Source organism: Brachyhypopomus gauderio, chromosome 14 (genome assembly GCF_052324685.1).
Source record: "Brachyhypopomus gauderio isolate BG-103 chromosome 14, BGAUD_0.2, whole genome shotgun sequence".
Lineage (NCBI taxonomy): Eukaryota > Metazoa > Chordata > Actinopteri > Gymnotiformes > Hypopomidae > Brachyhypopomus > Brachyhypopomus gauderio.
In genome coordinates, this window is record NC_135224.1 from 7,079,526 (window position 1) to 7,090,022 (window position 10,497).

At 46.8% G+C, this 10,497-nt stretch overlaps 1 protein-coding gene across 2 annotated transcripts in view; it reads left to right on the forward strand.

The window, feature by feature from the left end:
* Positions 1-523: 523 nt before the first annotated feature.
* slc7a8a (solute carrier family 7 member 8a) overlaps positions 524-10,497 on the forward strand; it is an 18,506-nt gene continuing 8,532 nt past the window's right edge. The window contains exons 1-4 of one of the 2 annotated variants that reach the window (XM_076973528.1): positions 524-805; positions 1,316-1,591; positions 7,452-7,656; positions 8,823-8,974. In XM_076973528.1, the coding sequence (XP_076829643.1) occupies positions 1,447-1,591; positions 7,452-7,656; positions 8,823-8,974 (502 nt within the window). In that variant the 5' untranslated portion in view covers positions 524-805; positions 1,316-1,446. Of the gene's footprint in view, positions 1,592-7,451; positions 7,657-8,822; positions 8,975-10,497 lie in introns of both variants that reach the window. The other variant, XM_076973529.1, reaches the window with a different exon arrangement.

The following is a 10,497-nucleotide window of genomic DNA, read 5'->3' on the forward strand; positions in this document are numbered from 1 at the left end:
TCCAATATCAGAGATTTAACGTACATAACATGTGGTAGTACACAGTTCCTTAAATAGTTCATATAGTACATGTGATACACACACACACACACACACACACACACACACACACACTAAAAAACATACTTAAGAGGGACCATGGTCAGGATCACATCCAGAAGACTCAAACACAAGAAATCATGTCTTTCATCCTCATCTGCTCATTACAGTATTGACCATAAATGTCAGAAATGTTATGAAGCCTGCGCAGAAGTCACCAAAGAAGACAACGGAGAGACCATCAGTTATAAAAAGCTGTTTCACAGAACCAGTAATGTTTCTGTGTACAGTTTTTATAGGTTGCAGAGAACAAATAGTAGGTAAATGAAAATATGTTCATTGTTATAGACCGTGTCGGTATTATATACCGGCAGGGGTGAGGGCGGGGGCAAGTGGGGGGTGGGGTTGTTGTTGAGATTAAAGAGGAGGGGCAACTGTCCTTACGGGGTGGGATCAGGGAAGAGTGAGGTGCAGTCTATATAGAACAGATTGGGAGCGCTTCGTGTACTGCTTAGCAACGTGGTTGGCTACTCCATATACAGCGTCACCGTGTCAGGGATTTAAAGCCAGACTGATAGATCATACCAGGCTGGTTTGAACGGATCCTCCTTTCGACATCAGAGGATGCTTTTAAAAAATTACACCTGAAAGAAGGCGGAGTTGTGGATCGTTTCTCTTTTAGCAGTGCCGGTTGTCAAATTGGGACATTCATCTAGTGGAATAGTCTATTTTTTGTTATTTATCGATAGTGTTCGAGTGGGTCAGGGTAAGCTGCTGAGTTTAATTTTCATATAACTCTGGGAGACTTTACGCCCTCGACTCCACCAAACAAACGGACAGATACATTCCTATTGGAATATTGTTGTTAATCTGATATTACATTGCGCAGTCATATTGATTGTCATTGTCATTACTGCTTCCTAATCGGAATAGACAGCTGCTTTCACGTTTCAATCTGCACTGCGAACACTGTGCATTTCAGGTTCTAGGTAGCTGTTTATATACTGAGCTTGTACAAGTTTTCCCCTTATTACTCTGACAGACACATGATTATTTACCTTGTGCAGTAAAGGGGCGCGCGCAGCCCAAGCCAGGTGATGCTGTTATCTTCACCGTAGCCTTCCATGCGAAACGCCGTTCTTTCGACAAATATTTAAATACTGTATAACAATACAGATAAGCGCAATTAACACCCTGCTGGTGTCTGTGCCAGCTTTCTCTCCTCGCCACCCCGAGATACATACGCCAGGTGTGAAGCAGAATTTTATTTCCGCAGCTATTTCTCTCGCCTGGTCTTAACGAGGCGGCGAATCAAGCGAGCGGTGCGTGCGTGCGGCACAGAAGCGGCGCGTCGCTCCATCACTCCGCCGTGTGTCGTGGCGAGGACTCAACATCTCAATCTGCACAATGACGGATGGTCCAAGACAAAGAACTAACGCGACACCCACGGCCAGCGGGGATGGATCTTCTGACTCCGGGAAAGCCGGCGGGGAGTCAGCCGTGGCGCTGAAGAAGGAGATCGGTCTCGTTAGTGCCTGCGGGATCATTGTCGGTTAGTGGTACATTTTTTGATAAATAGGGTTTAAATGGATGTGTAGCACATTAATTTGTGTAGTCATAATCATGTGTATAATGTGTATTTGCGAATCTACTGTTTTTCCGTGTCTCTATCGCACACCCCATCCCCGTTTTTTTTCTCGGTCAGTTTATACGCCACCTTCACGGATGAGGTGGGCTCAACACTACGCTGGGTTCATGTGGGTGTTTTGTGGTCACTTTCGTTTATTTCCTCACGGTGTTTCCTGTCACGCACTGATAGCTGTGTAATCAAGCCCTTTGCTACTGCAGAGTAATTCTCGTCTAAAGACCCATTTGACCCTTTTGTTCGGGCTGATTAAGCGAGTTGATCAGACAACATTGAAGAAGCCACTCTGTATCTGCATGGCTGTGACGTAAGGAACATTTTGATGTTGTCAGGTTTGTCAGTGTATCAAACAGTGGGATATAGGTAGGAAAGAACATAACTGTTGTCCATGACTGCTGATCTGAGACAGGTTTTGATTGTTAGTAATTTAGCAGCTCCTGTCTGCATTTGGACGAGTAGAGCTGGTCACAAGTCAGTGTAACACTGCCACGTTGTTCTCGCGCGATCCTGAGAAACAGCGTTGAGCGGTGACCTTGAGGAGAAGCATGCCCAGGAGGTTTCCATGGAAACAAAATGGACCGAACATTTTCGAGGCATCTCTAGAGGGTTTTGCGCTTTGATCTCCTCCTACCTAACGCAGCATGTTCGTTGATGCAAAAGAAAACGTCACCTGTCTTATGACTTTTGACCTTTTATTAAAGCAAGTTAAAATACAGAGATCTCTGGAGAGTACACAACAAAAGCCTAAACTACTCTACTCTGTGGTATTTGTGTCGCTTTGTATGTAGGTCTACCTCAGACTACTTCTGTGTGACCCCCACCCTTTCTGCTCTGCCATGGGATCTCCGTGTCTCAGAACTTGTCTGCCTGTCTCTCTAAATAACTGCCTGCCTGTCATTCTACTCCAACCATTTTCACACCTATTTTACACACCCTGTTGTCTCTCTTACATCCTATGCTGCAAGTTTTCTATCATTGCTTCTCTGCGCCCACCATAATACATCTGTTAACGCTTTGTTTGTCTCTAAGAGATTTTTAAATGCTAAGCAGTTGTTTAATAAGGTGATGCTAATAAAATGCAGTTCCCCACAAGGCACGTCATTAACACTAGATGGAAGGTGCCTTTTTAATGTTCTGTAATTATACAGAAAATTTAGATGTTTTCTAGTGAAATTCATCTGGATGAGAAGGCAAGGGGTAGTTACATGCAGTGGGGATAAAGTCTGCTGAGCCACAACCAGTGAGCAAATGTGCTCTAGATTTTACTTGAACGTAACTGACTAAAGAACAGAGGTCAGTGATAACAGTGGAATTAAGGCTCATTTCATGCAATATTAAGTGTGGGCAGTAACATAGGCATTAACAGCCATTATAAAATACATTCCACCAAACCTTTCAGTGACTAACAGAGTCTAATTAACATTGAGTTTTTGGCCTTGGCTGGTCGGTCACTCACACGCTCATCACGTGAACCGTGTTATCAGCTAACGGTGGAATTACTTCTCCCAGGCCCTACAGGCCAGCCTTTGTTTGCAACTCACTTCACTGACTTTCTCAGAAGGCACTAAAAGTACTTCCAGGTACCGCCAGTCCAATCCCTACCCAGTCCAATCCCTACCCAGTCCAATCCCTACCCAGTCCAATCCCTACCCAGCCCTGTGCTGACAACACAGAAGCCTTGGTCACTTGACAGCTGGCCCCTGACCCAGATAATGCCTTGACAATAATGCTCTATTTCATTGAACTTGCTTTGCTGCGGGTGGGCCGGTCCTTTAGCTCGTGCAAAAGACTGAGAGGTGTGTGTGTGTGTGTGTGTGTGTGTGTGTGTGGGGGGGGGGGGGGGGGGGGTTCTAGTTTTTATTGTTCTCTGGAATAATATGGAAGGGGAATGAAAAGCTAATTAAGGATCCAGTCAGGTGTGTGATGGAGGTGCACTGATGTCATGCATTCTTCACCTCTAATTTGCTCCAAATGTAACTGATTAGGTTCAAACACAAACGAGGAGGTGATGCCAGGACACTTGGAGTGCATCCAGGTGGGAATCTGTGTGGCTGAGCGCTGCATAGGAGGATCTGGGACAAGACTACTGTAGGCTCAGGTTCTGATGTTCTGTAGTCTTTTAGGTGCCTAGGTGCCTAGTCTTGATGATGTAGTGTTTGAGTGCTTCATGCTACATCTCAGTAAGGACTTTATCGGGGCTCACGTCAGGGCGGAGTAATGGCTGTGGTAAATCCAAACATTGTTGGTTCACGTCCCAGAAATAGCAAGCTACCTACGTTGTCCCTGATCCTCGGAGCCAGGCGATAAATCGAGATGTCCTCCGGCAGTGCGGCTGTTATCCTTGCTCTGATGTGCCTCTGAGGCATCATGTGGGGTTTGGAAGCAGAACTAACAACATCCTGTTGATGAGAAATTAAATAAGCACAAGCATTTTGGTTCTGCGGAAGAGATTTTTTGCAAACATATTGTCCATTGTAGGACACATACTTGGTGGCCATTGTTAATGTCTAATGTTAAAGAGTTGAAGTTAGCTACTGTAAACAGGATATATTCTGTTTGTATGTAAAGTTATTTTAATAGAAAACACAAAGAGTTCAAGTTTCTTTGCTACAAATATATAAGCTATATATACACTGTGCTCCCACTGTGCAGAATACACACAATTGTTTAACAGGAACACCAACGGCCAATTATGTCATTAAAAAAAAATTATACATTGCTCATAGCACTGTGTACCACTAGAACACATCGGTCACATTCTTCATATTCATATTCCTTTATTTCTGCTCTGAGAAAAGAACCCAGTCCTAAACATTACTGATCGATGGCTGTTCAATGTGGGGAGGCCTCTGAACCGATGAACCACACCGAAGATCGTTCTTCTTCCTGCTCTCTCTCTCTCTCTCTCTCTCTCTCTCGCTCTCTCTCTGCCTCTATGCCTCCCTCTGCACGTCTCATTAGCAACCTGTAGAAGGACAGCCAGACTAAGAGGAGCAACAGAGGAGGATCAATAGGAGGTTGGAGGTGATTAGCAAGCACACGTCTGTGTGGGAGAGTTAGAATCACTATAGGACAACATAATTATGACTGTGATGAGTCCTTCTGAAATTGTACAGCTTCTGAACAAAACGCATGGAGGAAAAACAACTTAGAAGCTACAGATAAAATTTTTTGTAGAAGTAAAGATTGAATGACGGCTCCTCCGCCAACAGAAAATGCTATGACACTCTTCTAAATATAACATACCTGAAGCTTTAACAAGTTAGTTTGGATAAGAATGCATACTCACCCCTCACATTATTAAATATATTTAGATTCCTTAGCTGTAATGTAAATTCATAATAGCTGTCCACCAATTCTACATCAGTGGTTGGTTTCCGACTAAAACCAACCTTGTTATCGTGATGTTTTTGGGTGGGAGACCGTTTCAGCCCAGCAGTAAAATCTGACACGAGGAAAAACATTAGCAGCCCTGGTCTGACAAATCCACGGCTGTGCTGAGAAATGGACCAAATGCTGCCAGACCAGCAGCTGGCTAGAGACTGGGGCTCCGCGGAGCAGGTCAGCTGGCTGGAGACTGGGGCTCCGCGGAGCAGGTCAGCTGGCTGGAGATTGGGGCTCCACGGAGCAGGTCAGCTGGCTAGAGACTGGGGCACCGTGGAGCAGGTCAGCTGGCTGGAGATTGGGGCTCCACGGAGCAGGTCAGCTGGCTAGAGACTGGGGCACCGTGGAGCAGGTCAGCTGGCTGGAGACTGGGGCACCGTGGAGCAGGTCAGCTGGCTGGAGACTGGGGCACTGTGGAGCAGGTCAGCTGCGTCTGAGATGCCACACCTGATTAATGCACCTGTCAGATAAGTGTGCAGTGAGTATAGGGTCGACATAGGTGTGGCATATACAATAGAAAATGTATGTGCCATTTATCAGTTGGACTGGTATGGTGCAAGTGCACACTAGGCAATAGTGTATACAAACACACATACACACACACACACACACACACACACACACACACACACACACACACACACACGGAGAGGAAGCGAGGGGAAGCAGTGTTGGACAGGAAGCCCTGGTGTACGGGTATTCCACTGGAGTCAGCACTGTACAGATCAACTCACGCTGGAGCCGCACGCAAACTTTCTCTCGCTGTTTATGAGAGGCGCGGGAACCAGCCGCACACAGGCTGTCCTTCCACCGGGCTTAAAACCTCTGGGCTGCAGATTCTGAGGATGCAGACAGAGCAGAAAGAGCCGGCTAGATCCGGTCTGCTGCCTGAGCCTTGTCTCAGTAAGGCGCTATATGATTCTGTAGATTATATGAAGTTGCACAATCTAGCATTGGGATTAGTGTAATAAAAGAGAACCAAAAAGAATCTAAAAGATCAGGAGCCAGTAGTCTCACTAATGATTCACTAATGATTCACAGTCTCATTGGACATTAAGAGTAGCCTGAATGTCGGAGAACCACTTCAGACGTGCCAGAACCTTAAGTGCTAGCACACTTTATAAAACCTTAATAGGAGAGAACACAGACCCATTTAATAAATAGCTGGTATCTCCCCTGCCATCCACATCTAATAGTCACACATGAAGACATGAAGGATTACCTTGTGTGTGACCTTTGGCACAGTTATCTATGTAAGACATGAGCATCGCTGTCTGTGCTGCTAGTTGGGACTGGATTGGATATCATTTGCCATATCTGACCTTTGAACTGCAGGGATGTGAGATCTCTTGGTTCAACTGTTAGGCGGTTGAGGTTAGCATTTCAGACGGAGATGCTAACCCTCAGCCCGCATCAAAGGAGATCAGCTACTCGTGCTCAGCACCCAGAGGGAAATTCAGGGCTTCCCAGGGACAGCAGTCACGCAGGGCCTTGCACATGTACCAGACGTGTATTTTCCTTTGGTCTTTGATCCCGGAGGCCCTGCTCAGAAGGAATGAACATGTGATGGGTATGAACCCTGTCAGGCTATTGTTCCTTATTAAAACATACATGTGTGCAAGCATGCATAGGCCTAAACTAAACAGTTCACAAGCTGTTGGAGTGTAAGTTCACTCAGTCCCCTGCTAGTCCCCGAGGAGATGTGTGTAAAACACACACACACACACACACACACACACACACACACACACACACACACACACACACACACCCGACTGTACCCCTCCAGGCTCAGCTTTGATTCAGCAGATTACTCCTGCTCTTTGCTGGCCTTGTGCTTTCTCTCCCTTGTTTTTGACATCCTCGTTTCCTCGTGATTCGCACGGCCAGGATCATGCCTTTTGCTATCTCATCTCATCTGTTTTTTTTTCTTTAAAGAAGCAGCGTACGACATTAATCTCCTCTCTCTGTGGGCAAAAAAGTGTTTTTACTGTTGCCCTCTCCTTTGAGTTTCCTCCTTGCCAGACCCAGAGCACTTTGTTGCCTGTTATGTCTGTTTTCTAATTAATAACTATGTGACCCTCTAGTAAAGGACACTGATTGACTTACTGAGGGTAGTTGTTTTTGCTGTTTGTTGCTGCATGTACCTGTTACGCCATCATCTCAATCCAAACCGGATCTTCTGAACTCTACGCTGCAACCACAAACCATAACTATTCAGATCCTCCTTTAAAGTCCAGCAAAAGATTAATGTTTAAGTCATGCAAGTCAGTCCAGAAAAGCCAACTGGCTCGCCCAGCCTGCACATGGGACGGGCTGGCGTCTCAGGTTTGGCTCCGTGAGACAGGATGGTACTAATTCAGCTCCTTCCACATTTCCCTAGGAAACATCATTGGCTCGGGGATCTTCGTCAGCCCAAAGGGTGTGTTGGAGAACGCCAGCTCCGTGGGCCTGGCCCTCATCGTGTGGATCGTCACCGGCGTCATCACGGCCATCGGCGCACTCTGCTACGCCGAGCTGGGCGTCACCATCCCCAAGTCCGGGGGCGACTACTCTTACGTTAAGGACATCTTCGGAGGACTGGCAGGGTAAGGGAGGGGGTTCCAAAAAAAAAAAAAAAGCGAGAGAGAAAACAACTGTTTTGTAAACTGTTCTACTATGAAGATTAGACATTAGGGGCACAGATAGAGAGTAAACATTTCTGTACTGGTTAGTTGTTTATTTCCCTACTGACCTGAGTGGTGCAGACAGAGCAGAGAGTGTTGTGTCGAGTGCGGGATGCGGGATGCGGGACCGCCCATGTTTCATTTCAAGCTGCCTCGTCACAGGACTGAACACCCTACCATGTTTACAGTCCTAGAAAATATCAGGAATACTGAATTTCCTCAGGGTTCTGTGAACATTTTCTAATGCTCTATAGCTGTTTGTTTTGACTGGTTTTCAATTGATTAGATTTGATTGTATTACCTGTGAGAGGAGCTCATGTCCTCACAGTGGCATGTGAGACAGGCAGCAGCAAGCTAACAAGGTTATCAACCTGTAAACTGTAGACGTGATGACGTCCCCTTAGAGGATGAATGGAAATCGGCTGCTGTGTTTCCCGTGTTGTTTACAACCTTTTGTTACAGTTTGTAATAAGCATAATAAGAGCAGCATTAATGATGGATCTAGTGTGTACGCTTCCCTTATGCGTATAAAAGCAACACCAGAATCAGCTATCTGTCCACAGATCAAGGTCGAATGGTTGCCTCCATGGATGCCATGTTAGCAATTCAAGTAATGATGATGTCGGCGCACTGAGTCTTATCCGGAAAGCGCATTGATCATTGATGGTCGTGTCAGCCTGCTGACGGTCATGCCAGTGAGCGGATGGTCGTGCCAGCGTGCTGATGGTCGTGCCAGTGAGCAGATGGTCGTGCCAGCGTGCTGATGGTCGTGCCAGCGTGCTGACGGTCGTGCCAGCGTGCTGACGGTCGTGCCAGCGTGCTGACGGTCGTGCCAGCGTGCTGATGGTCGTGCCAGCGTGCTGATGGTCGTGCCAGCGTGCTGATGGTCGTGCCAGCGTGCTGACGGTCGTGCCAGCGTGCTGATGGTCGTGCCAGCGTGCTGACGGTCGTGCCAGCGTGCTGACGGTCGTGCCAGCGTGCTGACGGTCGTGCCAGCGTGCTGATGGTCGTGCCAGCGTGCTGATGGTCGTGCCAGCGTGCTGACGGTCGTGCCAGCGTGCTGACGGTCGTGCGTACGTGTGTTCCAGGTTCCTCAGGCTGTGGATCGCCGTGCTGGTGATCTACCCCACTAACCAGGCTGTCATCGCTCTCACCTTCTCCAACTACGTGCTGCAGCCCCTGTTCCCCACCTGCTTCGCCCCGGAGAACGGCCTGCGTCTCCTCGCCGCCCTCTGCCTGCGTGAGTCCTGCTGCCCCACGGGACTTGGGGGGGGGGGTGGAGAGAGAGAGAGAGGAGGAGAGAGCGGGTGGAGAAGGGGGGAGAGAGAGGGAGGGGGGGAGAGAGAGGGAGAGGGGAGAGAGAAAGAGATGGAGAGAGGCTGAGTTTGATGCTAAAAGAAGCTCAATGTGTCAATAATTATGTCAATTATTATGACACATTATGTCAATAATTAACTCGATCACCTGTTTGTGATTGCCTTGCTGTTGTTTTCTTGTTGTTGTTGTTTTGATATTCATACCAGAAGGTCTTGGTCATGGTGTATGTAATGATGGTGTATGTAATTTTTATAGTAATAGGGCTAGGTTTCCATAACAACTCACTTCAAAAAGTCCTTGGAAACAAACAGAACCCCAAACAGCATGTCCAGACACATGAGGTATTGAGAGCTGACAGACGTAGGAAAATGAAGGGGGGGCGTGGCTTTGAGTCCACAGACCTGGAGCACGACCTTTTGACAAACCTCACACTCATGTCAGAAATACTGCAGGGTGAGTGTAGACATATCTTACACACACAGAGGAACAAAGAGAGAGAGACACTGATACTGAGCTTGAATCTGCCAAGTAGACACAGATATTGTCAATATAGTTTTACTATGGCCAAATGCAGTAATGGATCTCACTTTATGGAGTCGGTTATGAGTTTGTTATGATTCTGTGCACACAGAAAAAAATAAGACATTTGATAACAATATCTTGTATTTATGAAGGAGATCACGAATCCATTGATCTTCAGTCAGGGACTGGAGTGTGTTGTTGCGTGGTTGGCAAACAGCCACTGACCTGGTTTTACCTGTTTATCCCAAACTCTTGCAACAGGAGGAACAGAAGGGCTGTCCCAGAACACTACTTCTGTTTTCCTTCTTAGGTTTCTCAACACTGAGACATCAGAGGGGTGGGATTGTCCTTGGAACACTGCGTTCTGGTTGGCTGTGGCAGGAAGGAGTCACTGTGTTAGGAGATGTCCTATTGGCCAGATGTTGTCAGGCAGCTGAGGAAAAGCTGAACAGAGGGTCCTTCTTTGATTTGTGCACATGTTTTTGTTCTTGGTCTGTGCAGGAGAAAGACAGTAAATGAAAGAAGGTTCACAAAGGAAACGTTGCAGATGGCAATTCCCTTTAAGACCTTATCACACTTTAGCTCACTCCTCGCTCAAAAAACTTTCTTGGTGACTACATGGACAGACTGGGGTGGTTTTGTATGAGCATGTGCAAAAGATTATGTTACAGAATGATACCTGGAGATGCTATTATGTTTGTTTCTGTTGATCCCAGTGTGTTTCTGTGTCTGACACACTCACTGCCGAAAAGGCAGATGACAGAAGAGAAGTAAAGTAAGAGAGTACTGTGTGTGAGCGTGTCTTCCTCTCCTTGAGTATTAGAAAGGCTTATTTTATGGTGTGGGTGTGCTGGCAGGGATCTGTTTTACTACGTATCATATGTGCAGTGGTGGATGATGGGACGGCTGTGAATGCCAGTAATC